Source organism: Chiroxiphia lanceolata, chromosome 22 (genome assembly GCF_009829145.1).
Source record: "Chiroxiphia lanceolata isolate bChiLan1 chromosome 22, bChiLan1.pri, whole genome shotgun sequence".
Taxonomy (NCBI): domain Eukaryota; kingdom Metazoa; phylum Chordata; class Aves; order Passeriformes; family Pipridae; genus Chiroxiphia; species Chiroxiphia lanceolata.
Window position 1 is genome coordinate 4,880,809 of NC_045658.1, and position 21,129 is coordinate 4,901,937.

Genomic DNA, 21,129 nt, shown 5'->3' on the forward strand with positions numbered 1-21,129 from the left:
CTCCTAATTGCCAGGACTCGAGAAGAGGGAGGCAGGGCCCCTCTTGTGGCTGGAGACACATTTTGCTGCTTTATGATACTTCTTCACGGCTCTCACTGTTTTTATTCTATCAGTCCCCTCTTCCTCCCTCTGCAGCTCTTTATTTTCTCTTCTCCTTTCTCTTTCCTTCCTCCTTCCCTTCCCTTTTCCCCTCTGAACCATGCACCACTTAACAACAGTCACCGTATTCAATAAATATATTAAAGATCCCTCTGGGAAGCAAAGGCTGGACTTGGTCCAGAGTGCCAGGAAGCGTGTCACTGACCTAATGAGGACATGGATTTGAGGGGGAAGAGAGAGAGAAAATGGCTACTCACTTCTCAGGGATGCTTCAGGACAAAATGTAATAAACAGCAAGAAATCCCTCCTGTCTAGGAGGGAGATAAAAGACCTGCAAGAAAGGTGAAGTGTAAGAGTGAAAGGAAATGAAACCTTGACCCACAAGTGCTCTTGGCTGCTCTCCGTGTCTCCCTGTATGTGACATCAGTTCCATGGTGGAGAATAACCCAGATGCCCCAAGTCCAAGTTCTTGCTGTAATAGGGCCATTCTTCCAGCCATCCTGGGTGAGGTTTCCTGAACCCCTGCTCATTGCCTGCACGAGCTTCTTAATGGTGGTGGCTGCCTGAAAATAGCCTGCCATGGATAGAGGGAGACTCTGGAAGCTGAGACAGTGATAATTGTGAAGAGCAGGGAGGAGAGAGGGGCCAGCTCTGTCCATCTGACCCAGCATCCAGCAGAATGGCACCTGCAGGTCCATCTTCCCAAGCTGCTTCCCTGCAGCACTGTGAATTCCGTGTTTCCATGCACGGTGGTGGCACCCAGGGCATGCTGAATTCCCAGCGATCCTGGGGGTGTTGGGCTGTGCCCATTGTACAGAAATTCCTCCATTCTCCCTTTTGCCAGCACTGTCCCTTCAGGTCAGACTTCTAAACCAGAGGATGTGGGAAAACCTTGTCAATATTTTTCTCTTCTCTGTGGCCTAGAAAATTGAGAGGTTCGGACAAACTCCATCCAAAGGAAGTGTTGGCCTTATAATTAAGGGGGAGTAGGAAGGGACAGTTGTGGGTAAGAGCTGATGCTGTAATGGGTTTTTCTGGCAGTAATGACCTGTTGCTGTAGCTGGGTGCTGCCCAGTGTTCCCCACACTCCATAGGATGTGTCTGGGTCCCTGGATTCCTGCAGTGGGTACCTGGGACAGCACAGGGAGCAGGTTGGCCATAGTGCAGGAGCTCAGCTGGGAATGAGGGTGACAGGATGTCAGGGAGACACCTGACTCACTGCTGGCCCCTTCCCCGGTGTTGAAATCTTGCAGGGGAAGGAAACAACTTAAAAATTAAAAACTATCCCAGCTGCTCTCCCATTATTTTGCCAGCTCTGCCACTTGCTTTTCTGGGCTGGATTCTCATTCCAGTGGAGGCTCCAGAGGTGCCTTGAATAGCCTCAGACCTTCCTGTTAGTATTTTTTGTGTTTTAATTCTTTGCCCAAGCCAAACCCTGACATTCCAGCCCCTCCTGAAGCAGCAGGTAGTGAATTCCCCATCGGGCCCCCCTCCCTGCTGACCAGGCTCTGCAGGGAGCTGTTCCTGTGGGACCCATTTGGTCATTTTTATGGAACACTTAACTGACCACACCATGTCCAAGCCCTCAGGTGGGTGAGGAGGTGGCAGAGAAGCAGCAGCTGCAGCACCTTCACTTGCCCGACTGTGGATTTTATTTCCTCCCCTCCTCCTTTTCTGTTATTAATTTGTAAGGGACTGGCTCCTGCTCACTACTCTTCATACAACCCAAGGACAGGCTTGTGTAGGCGATACTTTGCAAATTATTAGTAATTTGATTTCAATTGGATGAATAACCTGTTCAAACAAGATGTACATTAGGCTCAGAAATCTAATTGGTGATAACGGCCCAGCTCAGTGGAACGAGTGTCGGTTCTGCTCCCTGTCCCTCCTTCCCCCCCCCCCAAAAAAAAAAAGATAATGAGACTTTAATTTCATTCTCACCTATTCATTTGTCTAAATGTGAGTGTTTAATTATCCATCTCCTTGCTGTGGATCCCGAGCTGTTCCTTTGGGATGAGCTTTTCCCTCCCCCTCCCCGCTTGTCCCTCTCTCACAAAAAGTGCTCTTGGGCTTTGAAGTTGAGCTGAGCTGAGTCTCACCGTGAGACAAGGCCTTCCCCTGAGCCTTGGGATCACTGCAGGAGCTGCACAGACCATGGGAGGTTACATTTTATGGAAGGCTGAGATCATTTCACCCTCCAGCCTTGTGCCCCCTTTGGCAGTGCCATGGCTGGGAGGTACCTGCTTCCTTGGCACTGGGGTGGGATGTGGACCCTCCCAGTATGGCACAGGTTGTGCAGTCCCAGGATGTGGTCAGGGAGCTGGAAGTGGTGACAGTTCCCAGTGTGGATGGGAGCTTTTAGAAGAGGCATATTAGCTGGTATAGTTGTATTATATATTTTTATATATATATTTATATATATATATAATATATATATTTATAGATTTTTATATATTAGGTGTGTATGTATATTTATATATTTATATATATTAAGTATATATATATTTTAGGTATATATATTTTAGGCATATATATATTTTAGGCATATATATATTTAAGGTATATATATATATTAGGTATATATATATTAGGTATATATATTTTAGGTATATATATTTTAGGTATATATATATTTTAGGCATATGTATATTTAAGGTATATATATTTTAGGTATATATATATTTAAGGTATATATATTTTAGGTATATATATATTTTAGGTATATATATATATTAGATGTATCTGTTCATATATATAAAAAATAAAAATCTAAAAGATACATATAGCTACATTAGATATATATAATACAATATACTATATTATAGTATAATACCTTATTATATTAGTCAAAGAAATGTTGCAGCCCTGCTTTGAGGATCCTTCTTGCTTGAGGATCCTTCCAGGGTGAAAACCACTTTTGCCCTGCCAGGTAGTGCTGTGACAGATGGATGTGTGGTGATATTGGGAGCTCCAGAGCTGAGCATCTGTGGAGAGGAGAGACAGGGAGTTACCCGAGTTTTAGGGTGAGGCAGAATGGTTGGTTGGAAGGAAAAGATGCTCTGCTGCTCTGCATCCTTCTGAGCTCCACAGGTGCTGTGAGGGCCCCATGGGGCACACACAAGGGTGTGATGGGACAAACCTCTGTCCCAAAGTGTTTTATGTTCCCTTTTTAGGCTCTTTTAGGGGAAATTCATGTTGCCTTCAGAGGCAACGTACCTGAAACACAGGTTTTCTGAATTGAACTGTTTTCATCAAGAAAGGGATCATGGTGTTTTAATCAGACAAACATGATATTTAATCAACCTATATCTCAGAGCCAAACCCTTTCGGGGTTGTTTTGTTGTGGTTTTTTTTGAGGGTGCTGAAGGATGTTTTATGGACAGAGAAGCAGGAGGAGCACAAGGTTCTCTTTCAGCCTTGCAGTCTGATTTCCAGCTGGTCCCACTGGGTTTGAGGCTCTCCCAACTTCCAGGGAGCAGCTGCCAGGGTCTGATTTGCTCAGTGCAAGGTGCTGAGCTGGAATTAAAGGAGGGGTTTAGGAAGGTTTTGTGTGTGTAGGAGATCTTCTATTCCAGAGGGCGGTGCAAAATCAGGCTTATCACCAGCTCCACTCTCCTGTGAGCAGGACAGACCCTTCTGAGCCTTTCTTGCCTGGTTTGAATTTGCTTTATTCCTGGGGTTCAGATCACCTTATCTGGAGAGTCCAAATACGTCCCAGAGTCTGACCAGACTTCAGTTCATAGAAGTTTTACTCAGTGCCCCACTTTGACCTTTCCTTTCCAGAAAGTTTTCAAACATTTTCTGAATTTTAACTTGGAAGAGCAACTGTTCCTGCTTTAAGCTCAGGAGCTGGGAAGAGCCTGCTCCATTTCTGTTTGCAAATGAAATACTGGGAGGGTGGAAATCTGGGATAGATTTCCTAGACTGGTAGATATGAGGAAGAAGAATAGGAAAAACTAGGCTCACGTGGCACTGCTAAGTGGAGTTCTGTGAATGGCTTTTATTGGTGGATGTTAATATCTAGAAAAAGAACTATTCACCCCTAAAAGAATAACCAGACTCCTTTCTGAGTCAGACCTGCAGGAAGAGCACAAAAGCTCTGCCATCACATTAGTAAAACTGGCAGCAGCCAGCATGTCTTGGATGTGAAATTATTTCCGTGCTAAGAGTTGTTCTCAGGTAATTTCAGGACTAGGCTGGAGCGGGAAAGCACTTAAACAGACACTCAAACCTGAGTGAAGTCTCATCGACTTCTCTGGTCATGGTGAAGTGTTTTCTGGCCCAATTCACAGCCCATTCAGACCGGGGGAAGGGCTCTCTCTGACTCCAGCAGGTTTTAGGTGAGGCTCCTCCTGCAGCCAGATGCTCCACAGCCACGCAGCGCTGCTTTTTCTGCTGGGGGCAGAGGCAGGAGTTGCTGCAGGGCTGCACAAAATGTGCAGAAAGTGCCTTTGGTTTCTGCTGCTCGTGAATATCTGCGGCCCTTTGGGAACCTGCATCTGCAGGAGGTGATTTATCTGCCCAGCCAGGACCCAGCACGTTCCCTGGCAGGCTCTGGGAGCCGTGGGAGCGGGTTTGGGCGAGGATATGGACTCCAGCTTGCCAGGCTGGTCTCAGATGGCTGGGGTTGTCATCAATCACCGTGACGTGGAGACACAGTGGTGGTCACAGACCATCCCCTGAGCCAGGGGAGATCAGTGCTCCCTGCTTCTGAGAGGAGACACCAGACCACAGAAGGTCAAGCGTCGGCCTTTTCCCTCTGGGTTGGGGTGGATGCTGTCTTAGTAGCAAAGGGGAAAAAAAAAAAAATCCATCAAAAAACCAAGCCCCTTGGCTGCTCTGTTCATCTAGAATCTGCTATTGCTGCTTGTCAGCAGGCAGAGTGACAGAGTACGTGGAATTAATTTCCGAGGTGGGAAATTGCTAATAATTTATTTACAGCCGGGGCGGGTGCGGAGGAGGGGACACAGCACAGACAGTTTTGGGTTTTCTTCATAAAATGTCAACACTGAGCTCATTCTGCTTCCTCTGAACGTGGCCTGGGAGTTGAGATGATGTCCTGCAGTCCCTGCACCTCTTGCATGCAGCAAGGGGAAGGTCTGTGGGTGCTGTACAGCTCACCCGGGGGTCCTGCCAGCTGTGGGCTCCTCATGGGGTTGGGTTTGGGGGGGTCATAGGTGGGTCGTCGTGGTGGAGCAGATCTTTTTAAGTAGCAAGAGATGCAGCATTCAGCCCGTGCCACTGACCTCTCTGTTTGTTTGTTTGTTGACAGGATACACACCCACTGGGATTTAAACATCTCCTTCCGAGAGACCTCTTGCAGGTACCATTTTGGGGCACCCTCTTTGTATGGTAGGCTAAGAGTTTATGATATAGTTACTGGCATATGGATACTGGGAGATGTAAATGAACATTTTTGTTGGTACTGTGGGGTTTTTTTTTTCTTCCTCCCTTTGCTCCTCATTCTCCCCTTACCATCTCCCCTCTCTTTTGTTTTTATTTTGGGGAAAGTTGTGGGGGGAAAAAAGTCTCTTTTGTGTTGGAAGAGAGGATTGATTGGACTTGTAAAGAAAACCCATTATTAGTTTCGATATGTTTACTCTGGTCCTGAGAAGGTGGAAATTCATAAATGGAAGGTAACCAATTGCAAACATGAATATTCCTTTGTGACCTCTGGGTCAGTTGATGTCCTGAGCACGGTGCATTATCTTTACGTGTTGCCCACAGTCCTAAACTTTTCTAATCCTTTAAAAATACAGCTGCAGAAATTTTGCACTGGGGAAAAAAAAGCAAGCTGGAATTTTGAAATGTCTCTTTTACACTGGATTGCCAGATCAGGGTGCAGCAGCTGAGCCTGGCAGGCACTGCCTGTTTTCTAGAACAAGGAACATTAACATGTGGAACTATGAAACTTCTTGGGGAGCAGGGAACTGAAGGAGGTGGAGGGTGCAGGACAGTCCAGGGTCTGGTTCTGTGTGTGCTTCAGACACATGTGGGTACTGAAGAAATTGGGAGCTGCTCCACTGGACTGCAAAGAGCAATCCACTAATAACTTTTTGTTCTGCTAAAAGTAGTTTTGGATGCTTTTGTGCAAACTTCCTGTTCAGTAAGAGACTGAAAAAAATATAGGAAAATACTACTATTATAACTACTAGTGGACTAGAGGACCATTTACAGCCTAACCTGTGCTCCTGGAGAGACAAGTTCCATCTCTTTAGCTGAGCACTGGAGTATGAATTAGGCCCAGTGAAGGTTGTGGGGGGAGAAGGGTGGGAAATCCATATGGATCATACTCCATCAGGGAACAGTGAGGGCAGAGGTGCTCACTGGTATTAAACTAAGCACAGGCTTTGGCCCTGAAGCATAAACCCTCATAATTCCTCAAATTTACAATGTTAAGAGTGCAAAGCCCACCCTGCCAGGGAGCTCCCAGAGCCAGTCCAGCAGACCCAGCTCACCCAGCACTCATAAAAAGCAGCCCAGGTTTGGGAGTGGCAGCCTTTGGAATAAAATCCTTGGTTTGCTGCTATGAGCTTTTGGGACTCTCAAATACAAAAGGATGGATTCCTTCCAGGCAGACCCTTTCATGATGCATTTCAGCCCAGAGCAGGGTTTTATGGCTGAGTTATAAACTCCTAAAAGGCAGGTTTGGAATGGAAGTGCTGACAACAGCCTTAATTAATGGCCATGTGAGCAATGATTCTGCACAATGGCAACTGAGGGTGCCAACACCTTTGGAAATTAGAATCTCTATCTTAAAAAAAATAAATTAAAAAAAAATTGAATTTGCAGAGCACAGAATAAAATAATGGTCTGATTTTTATGTCAAGTACACTTCTTGGGCTTCCTCAACTGAACTGTTGGTTCCCTTGCAGTTCAGCTCTCTCCTGCAAGAAACATCAGTAATTCCTCTTGGGAACAGAAGTTTTGTGGTTTTGCAGATTAAATGGTTAGTCCAGCTATCAAAAAACTAGTTCAGGAGAAAAACAACCCATGTCATGCTGCGTGGCAAAAGAAGTAATTTGTGTTTGTGTGTCAGCACGGAAAGAGGTTTTATGTATTTAAGTGACCTAAATTGCCACACGGCCCCGCAAAACATCTCAAATCCATCTAAAATCCATCATGGGAGGGCAAAAAGGTTTGGCTGACCTTTGTTCTCAGTGACCTGCGTGGCTCAGCACGTGGGTCATCCCAAACCCCTGCCAGGGAATCGTTCCAATGCACCACCCCTGCAGGGAGTGCACAGCAGCCACCACGGTGCCTTAAATCCAGCAGGGCTGAGAGCTGCCACCTTAATTCACCTGCCTCTTCGTCCTGAGTTTGTCTTTGATCTTCCTTTCAGGTTGTCAGAGGATACCTGGATTCATTGGATTTAGCCACCTTAGAGCTGCTGTATGCATTGCCCCTGGATAAAAGGACATTTAACTGGGGACAAATCATTCTATACACAAAGAAGCAAAAGCTCAGGATAGGGGAATTGTCCTGAAAGGGGAGATTGGGATCTCTCTGTGTCTTGCCAGGTGCTTTGCTCCCTTCCCTTTTAAGCTTTGAAGTTAATACAGGTTTGAGTTGATGTTTACAGCTCATTTTCCTTCAAAATTTCCTGTCCAAGGTAGAATTCCCTTGTGTGGACATACTGTTCCTGGAATAATTTGCTGAAATATGGTGAAATTGGTCAGTGAATGATGCCCTTCTTTTATTTCAAGACGAGCCTGTCCAATTTTAAAGCAGTAAACACGAGGTTAAAACCTGGTCTCTGCCACAGCAGAGGGATTACCTGGCTGAGGGGGAGGCACCTCATGGAAATAAACCGTGGAATAAAAAGGAGTTCTGGGGAGGAAAAGGATTTTCTTGCTATTTGTTGCTACTTGATGTCTTGAGGGAGCTGCAGGGAGGTGAGTGAGGAGCAGATAAAAGGCCATGTGTGTTAATCCCACATCCTGGTGCAGCTCAGGGTGGAATAAATGCTTTGCCCACCTGAGAATTTGAAGGCACTGCCGGTGCAATTAAAGCCATCCCCGTTTCCAAGGAAGTCAGGGGATGTTTGTGCTGCCCATGTAGGAAAGGAGGTGGTGTGTAATTTGTTTAGAGCTGCATTGCAAAGGCAAGGAGCAGAGCAGAGAGCTGAGGAGGCATCAAGGTGTTCAGCACATGCTTTGGCTTTTTTGGCTGCACAGTGAGGAAGCTCTGACAGAACATCCAAGGGAACCTTTCTGCCTTCAAAGTCCTGCACTGGTGCAGGTGTAAAACAGTGTCTCTGTTTTACAAGGGAGTCTCTGCACTGCCATATGACCAAAAAGCTCCTTGAGGGTACATTTCAAGCTTCCTGGGCCCTCCAGGGGATAATTTTATCCAGGCATGTGCCACGTGAAGGCTGCATAAGGAGCTGGAAGGGAAACAAAGGCATCATTTGCCCAGAGCAAATAAAATGCATTTAACAACCAGAATTTAAACAAGAGATTACAGTGATGTGTACCCAGCCTTCCTGGAGGGACATAAATGTATTAGGATGTATTTTAGACAGGCAGACATTTGGTCAGGAGTCTGGGGATCCATGTGTGCATGCAGGTTTAGATCTGACTAGAACATTCTTTTTGGGCCTTTCCATGTTGATTGAATCTGGGCATAAACACTTGCTCAGGCAGAACTGGGTTTAAACAGCAGTGCTGAACTGCTTAAACTGGAGTGTTGGATGTGTAGGTTGGGCTGGTGTGGTGCAGTGCACACCTCTCAAATAACTGTATTTAAGGAGGAAGGAGATAGGTTAGGCAAGAACGAAAAAAAAACAACCATGAAACAAATCAGGCCAAGTGGAAAAAGCAGGTGAGAAATACCTGGAAATGGGCTTTGGAAGGATACACAGGGAGAGAAAAGGAAAGCAGGAGAGGAGAATTGAAAAGTAGGTGTTTCTGAGGATGTCAAGGCTGATCCTGAGTCAGCAGAGAGCGTTGCTGTGTGACACAGGTAACGTTATCAAGTGCCAGAGCATCCTGCTGCTCTGCCCTTTAAGGATTGATATAGGGTGGCTTCTGGGCTGGGCTGTTTATTCATTTTTTTTTTTCCTAGCAAGCTCTTGCCTTTTAATCTCAGAGACCTGAAATAGGTACTAAGAGGTCACAAGAAGTTTTTTTAGCAGCTGGAAGCTGGATGTGACCCCGTAAACACCCTGCAGCCTTCAGCATCTGCTGCTGCCAGAGCTGCTGCTCGTCAGATAAGAGCCTTGGAGTCACAGCAGAATAACCAGAGAGTGGCAGAAGAATGAGAGTCCCTATTTCTTCAAATAAGGACATGCCTTTGCCTTTCTGTGTCACTCACTGTTCCTGCCTCGTAGCCCCAGCTGGAAAAGCTGCTGGGGAGCTGAACCAGTCAGGTTTTGCCCATCAGATTTAAGTCAGGGCAGGGGAGACCAGGGAGATACCAACTATGTGTGGACCTGCAGAGCTGTTTCCACAGCTCATGGTGACTTTGGAGGACAACCTTGAAGCCTGTTCTTGACTCTATGCTGTTGAAAACTCAGAGGGATCCCAGTGAGATACCACAGAATGTATTAACCGTGACTTGCACTGGTGTGGGGAGGACATTTATTCAACATGAGGCTGAATTCAGCCCTCCCAGGTTATTTCTGCTGTGGTTTTGGGGCAGAGGCCGCTTAAGGAAATGTTTTAATCCTCATCTTGGTGGAATATCCAGAGGACTCTCACCTTTGGAACTGCTGGAGCTGTGAACCAGGACGTGCTTCCTGCAGGCAAAGCCAATAAATACAAGGAAGCTCTTGGCTAATGCCATTGTTGTTGGCAGTCAGGGCATGGCTGTGTGGACACAATATGTTGGAAGGAAAAGTCTTTCCAGGTGGGTGAACTGGGTTTGTTCATCAAACAGTGCCATACCTGTTTGATTTTAGACAATGGACGCCCAGCAGGTAAATGGATGTGCTCCTTTTTGTTTAACTGGGAAAGGAGAGGGTAAAGTAAATCCACACCAAATCCACCCAGTGAAGAGACATTCACAGGAATGTTCTGTGTCAGTGAAGAGCAGCCTGGGAAGGTTCAGCCAAGGAGTGAAGCCTCCATGTATTCCTGTGCTCCACACAAGCTGCTGGCAGGACATTCCCCAAGGTCCGTGGGAGAGGGTGAGTTGGGCCTTGGGATTTTTAAGGAATCGTCCAGAGCAGAGATACCTGAGAGGCTTTTTCTTCTCCCTTTCCTGTAGGAATAAGGCCAAAGAAGGAGAAAATTAGTACCTGTTGGAGTGCTGAAGAGTATTATTTAATCTGAATTAATTATTTCATCATTATTTCATTAGCAGTACTTTTTGCTCTTACATTCATTCCCAGGAAGATTTATTTGGCTATAGGGGTGGGTTAGGGAAAGGAGACCATTTATGGGCTAGCAGAGATTGAAAGAGTAAAGGGAAATAGGTAGCTGATAAACCAGTTTTAGCTTTCATTTTAAAGCTAAAAGGATACAATTATATTTCAGATAAAGGTGAGAAAAGCTGTTAGACAGCTACAAAGAAGAGGGAAAGTTTAATCAAGAGTAATTCTGTTCATGTTTATCCCCAGTGTGTTGTATCTGCCATAGTAGGGGGGGTATAATGGACCTTTTGTAGGACAACCTAAAGGATTCAGGTTAAACTGAAGGCATCTCAAGGCCTCTATGTATCACTGAGACACACGTAGGCTTGGATGCAGCTTTGGGAAGAATTCTTGATACATTTTAGCCCATCCAGGGATCAGAGAAAGACTCACATCCATCTGCTTGTAGAGCAAAACTTCAAGGGCACGTTTGTGGAATGGGAGATTTTCTGACCTCCCCCCTCGCACCCTTGTGTGAGACTGAAACGATTTGAACGTGCCTGTCCTTAATGCTTTGGCTGTGTGAGTGATTCCTGTACATCATCACTCCCCACTGTTCAGTGTCTAAACTCGTGCCCTGTCACCCAATTAGAGCTGCTCATCCGAGTATTTTAATATTTCATCAGTTCAAAGCAGGCAGCTTAATGAATTGAGAAAATGAGGGGAATTCGGGATATTTAAAGAGCCCCTGTCTCCGTCAGGCACAGCAGCTGCGTGTCAGCCACACATTCTTTTTGTTGGCTGAGCAAAAACACTTCTGTTTGTGTGTTTCTGAGGAACCCTGGAACGCAGCATCCAGGCAAGTTCCAAAACTTTCAGGGATATCTCTCCTCCCCATCTCCAGCGCAGCATCGCTGGGGTGTAATTCCATCTTATTTTTATTTATGGGCTTGCAGAGAGCTGAATGACAAAGCAGGATTACGGTAAAAAACGTCTTTATGCTTATTTCCACCTTATTTTGGAGTTGCCAGTGCTACTGATCATTTTTATGAACTGTCATGAGCATTAATGAAATGTTATGGGCGTTTTGCTTGGGACATTGCAGGATGATTAATTTGTTTTTTCAAGATCAGTCTGCAGGAAAATTTAGGGCTGTTTTGCCCATGGTTGGGGTTGGGGTTTTCAGGCCTCTCAGTTCCTTCCAGTTGGAAAAACTTACTTAACCCTCTTTCCTCTTTTCCCAATCCCTCATTTTCCCCCTTTCTTTCCTTTTTTTTGCCTGTATCTGGTGGGTGACATCTCATCAAAAGGTGAAGATACTGAGAGGCAGAGGTGGGAGGCTGGCAAATTGTTGTCTGTCAAGGTCTGTCTTAGATTGATGTCCTAAAAGGACAGAGGGTGACCAAGAGGTTTTTTTATCAGGGGTGAAGTTTTAAAAGTTATCCAAAAGTTACACAATTTTAAAAATCATAACCAAAGGTGGCCAAGAAGTGAGAGGCAGCTTTTTTCCCTGAGCTTTGCCTGCTGGAAATCAAGCTTCTGTCTTCTGTCTGGAGCACAAAATTCCCATGGGGAACAGCTTACTCCTGTGTCAGCAGAGGCGGGTGGGAGTTTCCATTAACTCCAGCAGGTCCCAGGCTGGATTCCTGAGTGCCAGGATGTGAAACTGCTGTTGGACACATTGCTGGGTACAAACCAGGTGTGTGTCCTCTGGGTTTTTGCAGCAAGTAGAGAAGTTAGAGGTGAATTAGGGAAGGAAGGAGAGGGAGCCAGCAGGTGCAGCAGGAGGTGGTTTTTCCTCCCAGCAGTTCATGCGGCGGCAGGTCAGGGGCTGCCCAGCTTGTGCCAGAGAGATCCTGGAGTGTGGGAAGTGGGATGGGGAGAGGCAGCAAGGCATGGAGAGGTCTGGAGGAAGGAGGCAGCCCCTCTGCTCCCCAGAGCTGCACACCCACGTGCTGGCCTGCATCCAGCTCTTTGCCCCGGGCTCATCCTGCCCGTCCCTGGTGGAAAAGCAACCCGGGCTGTCAGCGGGTCACGCTGCCTGTTGTGCAACAGGGAAGCAAACTGCTGCTCCCCCTCACACCCCCCAGCCCCTTCTTCATTAGTCACCTGATCAGAGCCTTCAAATCCTTGACCCAAATCCTCCTGTGCCCAGCTTTAGGTCTTATCCTGCGCTGGCTGTTTGTCCACCGGCGACCTGCGAGGGAAGGTGTTGGCTGCGTGCTGTGATTAGGGGGATGCTGGGGATGTTTTGAGCTGTGTGCAAGGTGATAAGCAGGAGTGAAGGGAGGAGGGGACGAGCCCTTGATCGGTCTGAGCTGCCAGCTTTCCCTGATCCACATCCCATCTCCGTTTCTGCTGACTCAGTGACCCTGGTTTTACTGCTGGGAGTGTCAGACAGTGACCTTGCCTGTCTGCTCAAGGACCTCTGGCACTCAAAGGCCATGCCAGGGCAGAGCAAGACGTGCTGAGGAGAAAGTTATTCTGCAGAATTTCTTATCCCAAGATAGCTCTGCTGGGCTGGAGGAGGGTTAATCCTGCACTGATTCGGGTGCTGTGTGTGAGGCAGGGAGGCAGAGCTTGTGAAATGTGCTTTTTCTCATCTGGTTAGGAAGGTTTTACATCCTAGTAAGGAAGAAGCTGAGAGGATTCACCAGCTCCTGGGAATAAACATGATTTTATTCCCAGAGCACACACTTCAGTGTGGTCAGGGTTTGGGGATGGAGGGTCTGTGTTTGCTCCCTGGTGGGCAGGGACACGGGTCACACGTTTTTTTATCCACTCCGAGCTGCCACTATTAACTGGGAGCATGATGGGGTGATTTCCTGACAGGTTCTGTGCAGCAGGTCAGACCAGGGAGATATAAAGGTCCCTTCTGGTGCTTAAAAATCAATGAATCTGTGATTAAATGGCCCACGGAGGCTGGACATTGCAGGTTAAGGGAAAAGGAGTGATGTTGGTGGCATTTTATGTGGGAGCTGCATCAGGTGTTGCTCTTGCAGCAACCTTCCAGGACCTTGTAACAACTCCCCAGATTTACCTGCAAATAGCAGGGGAACAGAAGGTGTTTTTTTTTTTTTTCCCCAGGAGCTGGACTGGAGTGCATCTGTTTCCTTGGAAATCGGTTATTAGGTTTTAAAAAATGGTAACCAGAAAAAAATATGAGAGCTTTTGAGCGCTTATTTTGCACCAGTCCTGCCATCCCATGGTCGTGCTGTTACATAAGGTTGTTTCTCAGAGCTATAATGATGCAGTGGTATTTATAGACCAATCTGGGTTTTCCCTTTAATGGCTTCCATAAAAAGCTCATTATTCCCTTTGCACAGTCACTGATTTACATGCCTGTCCTGTCCCTGGGCGTGTGCTCCAGATTGGGCAGCCCTGAGCAACACACTCACTCGGGCTCTTGTTGCTAAATCATGGACTCCTTTAGGTTGGGAAAGCCCTCCAAGAGCATCAAATCCAACCCTTAACCCAGCACTGCCAAGGCCACCACTATAAACCACGTCCCCAAGGGCCACATCTCCACGTCTCCTGAATGCCCTCAGGGATGGTGACTCCACCACTGCCCTGGGCAGCCTGTTCTGGTGCTTTATGACCTATTTAGTGAAGAAATGTTTGCTCATATCCAAGCTAAACGTCCCCTGGTGCAACTTGAGGCTGTTTCTTCCAGCTCTGGGAAGAGCCTGGCTCTGATGATTGGTCTGATCCTTACACCAGGAACTTGCCTTTTTGTGATGGTGAGAAGAGAGGAGGTCAACAGAGAAGAAAAAAAAAAAAATCACTCGTGTTTCTGCAGGTTGTGGTGATTTTACCATCTCCTTGGAGCTGATTGTCAGTCCTGGTGTATCAGCCTGGCCAGGCAAGGATGGGTGTGCATGTGGCACATGGAAGGAATGACTGGAGAGGAAACAGTCTGTGAACCTGTTACCTGAACCAGGGGTAGCACTGAAATTCAGGTTTGAACCAGAATTGTGTCTGGTCAGGCTGAGAATGAGGAAGGAGAAGGAAGCCCACATGTGTTCCTCAGAGTGACATGGTTGGTGTGGAGGATGCACAGACCTGCCCTGATCTCCACCTGCTCTGGCCTGATCAATGCCCCTATGTCTTTTCTCCTGCAAGCCCTGACATCCCTCCTTTTACATATTGGATTTTTTTTTCTTTATTGTAGGGAGGGGCAGAGGGTCGGGACAGTTTTATAGCAACTGTATTGATCAGTAAAATTTAATATAATCCTTGCACTTACTGTGTGATCGTTAAGGGGATGGAGAGCCGCTGAAACATATTTAAAAAGAAATATTTTCCAGTTTTATTTCCTCCCATGTTAATTCCTGAGTCTCTCTCCCCTTCCAAACCTGGTATCAATCTCCTGCTTTGCATCCCTTCAAAGATTTTTGACTGGATTTGCTCAGCTTGCCTTTGGTTTGATTAATTATTAGGAAAAGACTTACTCAGTCTGGTCCAGGGCTGGATTCCTTCGTCATTTCCTCGGCTGTCTTGCAGTCCCTGGATCTGTGCAAATTTTGTGTCTGCTGGGAATATCACTCCCTCTGTTTTTATCTCAGCTATATCTGGAGCTCCTGTTGCTGAAGGACCAGGTGGCCTCTGGGTGTCTGATGCCTCCCACTCCCCCCCTGCCTGGTGCATCCCCATGTGTGTGGAGAGCAGCAGCACGGAGCTGTTTGACTGACATTCCAGTGAAGTCTGGGCAGGAAACTGGAGCAGAAAAATGACAGCTTGAGCTCCAAACTTATGCTAAATACCCTGACACTGGAGCAGCCTTTTTTGGGTGCTGCTGAGCGGGGCTGCACCGCAGGTGAAACACCTCCTCTGCAGGGCAACCTGCACTTTTTTTATGCCTCACCCCGAGCACAGGAATGTTACTGTGTGGGATCCTACGGCTCAGAGCATGGGCAGAGCAAACCCTGTGTGCCAGCAGGATGCAAAATCTCTGAGAGGCACCCAAGGCTCCCTGCGAGGAGGATGGGGGCACAGCATCTGGAGGGGGGTTGCTGTTCTGCTCCCTCCTTATTTTGGAGAGGGGGAGCTGCAGCAAGCTGAAAGGCAGCCACTGTTGAGAATTATTTAAATTTTGACCAAATTGTCTCCTTCCCCTCTCCTCCCCCTCTTTGCAGTCACTTTGAGCAGCGCCTTGCAAGAACCAGCAGACCCTGCGGGCGCCTGGCTGCCTCTGCGAGATGCAGAGACTGTGACACTGATTTATATTTTGGTTAATTGTCTCCATCCATTAGTCTCCTCGTCCTTCTCCTTGTTAAAGATGCAGTTGCTGCTAATGCCTGTAAATGAAACACGTTTAAAAGGCATTGCTCCCAGCCTGGTTTTCTGGCACAACAGTCACTGGGAGCTGCCACCTCCCGAGGGTCTCAGGGTGGTTTGTGGCCTGCAGGGACAGAGGGACCTGGGCATGTGTCTCACCCCCACTCAAAGGCCAGGAGTCAAAGGGGCCAAGAGCTTGAGGTGTCTGCCCCATCTGTCTCATCCCCTCCAAAAGTCACTGCATCCCAGTGTTCTGGCTCCAGAACTGGGCTTTCAGCAGCTGAGACTGAGAAGAGGGAAACGGGGTGAAGGTCCAGCGTGAGGACCAGGGGACAAGACAGGACCAGACGGAGTCTTGGAGCAACAGCTGCTGCCTTCAAACACTGCCAGTCGGAGGCTCACGGTGCAGATGTTGCTCAAAAAAAAAAAAAAAGATTATTGTTCCCAGAAGTCAGTCAGAAAGGATTGCTGCATGTCTGGTTACCACAGCGTCCCTGGAAGGGCTGGCTCCTAATTCATTTATACCTCCCGAGGGAGGGCCCCAATTAGCAAATGTGACAGTTCAGTGGCAGTGCCTGTGATGGACTTCTCCTTCCTCTGGCACAGGTTGGGGCTCCTGAGCGGGGCTGGATGAGGGGGCTGGCACAGCCCGTGCCAGCAGGGATGGCTCTGCTCGTGTGGCTGCTCTGCAGGTGCTTCTCTGCAGCTCCTCGGATGAGTCAGTGGATTGCTGGGCCATCATGTCCCAGACAGGCACCTTCTGGTGTGGTTCTGTCCCTTGGGTGCCTGTTCCTGACAGCAGCTCGTGGAGTGGCCGCGGGTGGAGCATTACCCTGCCATTACAGAGCTTCTCATCGGAGCAACCAGCTTTGGGGAGACACAGGACCAGTTATCCCATTAAACACAGACAGGGCAGCAATCAGGGCACTCATAGAGAACATTAGCAGGGTGGTGTTTTATCCTTCCAGCAGCAATTTTTGCAGCCATTAGTTATGAGTCCGTCTCATCACTGCTCTGCAGAGCCAGCTCCCTATATCAGCCTTGGGATGTGACAGGGGATTTCAGACACTCAGCTCTGAGCTGCAGTTATCCATGTTGTCCTGCCTGTACTCCCAGAGTCCTGCACCGGTGTTTGTTGGGTTTTGGCGTGAGATTTTTGGATGAGAAAGACTTTTTTTTGTTGTTCCCCAGACCTACTGTGGATCCTGCCTCCTACACTGAGCTCCCCTGCAGTTTTCTTTTGTTGCAAGTGGAGCAGGTCAAGTGCACAGTGTTTTCAGGGATCTCCTCCAAAGGTCAGGTGGCCGTTTTGTGGGAGAACAGCTCTTATTTCACGTTACATCCAGTTAAAGGAGCCTTTTGGACTTGGCCTTTACAGCTTTGTGGTTGCTGCTTGCAACATCCGTGGTCTGAGTTGTGGTGCTCGGTGAGCTGCTCAGTTGCCTGTGGCTTGGGCAAAACCCTTATCACAGCTTTCCTGCATTCCTGGTAAATGGATCTCTTGCTCCTCTGCCCTCTCTTCATTAAGGATTTGAAAATTGCCCAAGCCATAATAATATCCAGCCACTTCTCTGGCTGTTGCTTTTGGCAGCAGGACAGAGCCTAGTGGTGGAATGGGAATCCTGTTGGATGGAAGCAGCTTGCAAAAGCTTAGGACATTCTTCTCAGTGGATAAATGGGCAGGGAAAAGGCAGGATGGATATATATGGCATGTTTGGTGGGCTGGTTGCTTCTCCAGTGCTACGTGCAGCACAATAATAGACATCACCACTCCCAGCTTTACTTTTAAAGTGCCATCCTTACAAATGCTGGTGCTCTGGAATGAGGTTAAATGACTCAAAAAATCTTGTTGCAGTGCTGCAAGATCTTTCTTAAAACTTTGCCCACCAAAATAGCAGAATTGCTTAAAAAGGGTCTTGTGATCAGAACTTTGATCATCCAGTGCCAGATACTGGATAAAAAGTCTTAGGAGATTGTCAACGACATGGAGTGACTTTCCAGACTGAAAGGAAATATGGATGTGGCCAACCCTCCCCGTGCCCTCTGGAATCCTGACAGGAAGTTCTCATTTTCTGCCCTTCATTTTCTGGAAGAGCAAACCTTGCTGCTGCTGTGGGATGGAAGTGCCCCATCCATCCACCCTCAGAACATGTTCCCCTGCAGCTTGGAGCCACACCTGTATTCCTTCAGGTCCCCAAACCATTTAATTACTGAACCCCATGCAAACTGAGCGTTGCCATGGTGACCTGCAGCCCTGGAGAAGGCTATTTGTCTCCTCCTTGACCTTTCAGGAGATCTGTATCTTCCTCAAGCCCCCTTCCATAATCCGGTTTTTAAAATATAATATTATGCTGCTGGAAGGGATCAGACCTTTAATCTGCTTGTGTGTGCATGTGTCAGTGCATGGCTGGGGGTGCTGCTTTGGGGCACCCTGCAGGGTTCAGGGCCAGACAGGGCACAGCACAGTGTGACTGCCCTGCTGGGGCTGCAGGTGAGCTCCCAGGGGGAATTCCTGCCTTTGGCACAGAGGTGGAGGAATCCTCTCCCTCTCCATTCATTCCCCTTGGTGTGGGCTCCTTCCACACAGGTCATGCAGCAGTTGGGCTTTTGCTGTACTCTGTTGGTATCCCCAAAGTGCATGTTCTGGACCCTGACCTGAGGTCTTGCAGGCTGGATGTTCTTCTGCCTGTTGTGTTCCCTCCATGTCTGTGAGCTGGGCTGTGATAGGTGCTGGACAGGGCCTCTTTTATGGGATGTGGGAACAAAAGTCTGCAGCCAACAGTTAAGAGTGAAGAATAATAGAATAATGGAGTGGTTCGGGTTGGAAGGGACCTTAAAGACCATCTCGTTCCAACTCCCTGCCATAAGCAGGGACACCTTCCACTGGCCCAGATTGCTCCAAGTTCCATCCAACTTGGCCTTGGACACTTCCAGGGATGGGGCAGCCACAGCTTCTCGGGGCAGCCTGTGCCAGGGTCTCCCCACCCTCACAGGGCAGAATTTCTTCCCAATATCCCATCTTACCCTGCCCTGTGGCAGTGGGAAGCCGTGTTCCCTTCTCCTGTAACTCCAGGCTCTTGTCCAAAGTCCCTCTCCAGCTCTCTTGGAGCCCCTTCAGGCACTGGAATGGGCTCTAAGGTCTCCCTGGAGCCTTCTCTTCTCCAGGTGAACACCCCCAGCTCTCCCAGCCTGGCTCCAGAGCAGAGCTGCTCCTCTGATCATCTTGGTGGCCTTCCCTGGGCTCACTCCAGCAGGTCCATGTCCTTCCTGTGCAGGGACCCCAGAGCTGGATGCAGGACTCAAGGTGGGATCTCACCAGAGCAGAGTAGAGGGACAGAATCCCCCCCCCCCCTCCCCTCAGCTGCTGCTCACCCCGTGAGGATGAACCCAGGGCACAGTTTGGCTTTTTGGGCTGTGAGAGCACATGGCTGGGGCACATTGAGCTTCTCACCCACCAACCACTCCTCAGGGCTGCTCCCAGTCCATTCCCCACCTGGCCTGTGTTTCTGCTTGGGAATCATAGAATCACAGAATCAGCTGGGTTGGAAGGGACCTCTGAGATCATCAAGTCCAACCCTTGATCCAACCCCACTGTGGTTCCCAGCCCATGGCACTGATGCCACATCCAGTCTCTTCTTAAAAACCTCCAGGGATGGAGAATCCACCACTTCCCTGGGCAGCCCATTCCAATGGCTGAGCACCCTTTCTGTAAAAAATGAGGAGCTGGGGACCAGTCAGTCCAAGGGAATTGGAGCAGGGGGTGTAGGACACAGCTGCTCCCTGTTCCTCACAGCTGTGGGTGGTTTTGGGTGTCTGGGCTGCTCTGGGAGGAGCTCAGGGCTCAGCCTGTCTTCAGGAAGGACAACTTTTCAGGTTGCTGTTTTCCCTGGAGAAACGTGCTGGGATTTTTATGGCCCGTGGAGGAGGCAGGGCTGAGGTGGGTGTCTGCCTGCTGTGGGTGTGTGGTGTCACTGATGGTGGTTTGGCTGAGCTGCTCCCTCGGGGCTGGGGGAAGGCAGAGCCTGGGCAGGACTGAGCTATGAGGAGTTTGGCCAGGCTGGAGTTACAGCTGATGTTTCTCAGCTTCTGGTGTCCCAAAGCCTGTGGTGGTGCAATGTCTTTTTTTCCTGCTGGACCAGGACAAAATTTTAGGGCTGGGAATGCAGCTGCAGTGAATGTGCAAAAAGAGGTGATTTCTGAAAACTGCTGTTCTCTGGGCAGAGCTCTCCTTCCCAGCTACATCACTGAGAGCTGGTGGAGTGCTGGAAGAACTGAGAGTCAATTAGAAGTTAAACTTTCACTCCCTTTATTAAATAGCATGGGGATGAAAGCAGTTAGTTGGACTTTGTGGAGGTTCAGGGAGGTCTTTTGTTAAAATTATATAAGTTTACTGTCTTGTGCAGTCCTGGGTGAGGAGGAGGTGGCAGAGCTGGCAGCTGCAGAGCCAAAGCTGGTGTTTTGTTCTGTTACTCCATTATGGTGGTAGAAAGTCCTGTGGGTTTAGCAGAGCAAGTGTGGCCCTTGTTAGAGCCCACACAGTCCCTGCAGTCTGATTGCAGCTGTGTGGGGCTGCCTTTGCTGGGGCAGTTTGGCCACCAGCGTTTTAAATAATGCTGAAATCCTTCACCTGTGCAGAAAGATCTCAGTTTGTCATAAAAGTCTCTGGTTACCATTCATTCTCTTTTCTCCTGCTAAGACTTGAGCCCCAGCTCTGTGCTTCCTCCTGAGCCAGGTGTAGGATGAGCCCAGAACACAAAGGCAGCCCCTGCTCCAAACCTCCTGTGCACCAGGGCAAAAGGAACAACTCCTGGGGACAGCTTGATGTGTTAAAAGCTGTCTCGGCCTGTTTGCTTTATCTTGAGACTTTCTTCCCTTTCCTCTCAATGTCACCTTGGTGTTCAGTTTGCCTTCTGCAGAGGTATTCCAGCGAAATCCTGTTTTCCTGGGATTCTGCCTAATTGTGTGGGTAGACTGAGTGGAGTTCAAAGCCTGTGACTGTGCCTGCGAGCCCTGTGGTACCTGCTCCTGTGTGGAGTGATGACTTGCTAATGCACCTTTGCACCCCGTGATGATTTTCGTTTTAAGAGCATGGAAGATCTCCTAAAAAAACCACAAGAATTTTGGGGAAGAAAAAAATACCACCTCTGGTGTGGTAATGTTTCCTTCCGTGTGTGTTTGTTTTCGTTGGATATATCACAGCTTTCTGCACTCTTTGAGTTTTGGAGAACCCAGTTAAGGAGCTGTGCTGTGCTCTCCTCCGGGAAGTTGAGTTTTAGTGGTGGGTAAAACAATTCCTCCTCGTAGCTAAACGTGTTTACAGTGCCGTGGGCTCGATTGGGATGCAAGACACTCTGCAAATGCGAAGATGTAATTATCCTATTTTTCTCTTCCTACTCCCTGCCTCTCTCTCCCCCTGCACTCCGGGCTCCTCTCCTCCGCCCTTTCCCCGGCGTTGTGCT

General features: G+C 48.2%; 1 protein-coding gene across 13 annotated transcripts in view; it reads left to right on the forward strand.

Moving 5' to 3' along the window:
• The window catches only part of SAMD11 (sterile alpha motif domain containing 11), a 118,559-nt gene that overhangs the window by 39,913 nt on the left and 57,517 nt on the right, over positions 1-21,129 (forward strand). For all 13 annotated transcript variants that reach the window (XM_032708853.1, XM_032708852.1, XM_032708854.1 and 10 more), the window contains one exon: positions 5,372-5,422. In XM_032708853.1, coding sequence (XP_032564744.1) covers positions 5,372-5,422 — 51 coding nt within the window. The remainder of the gene's footprint in view (positions 1-5,371; positions 5,423-21,129) is intronic.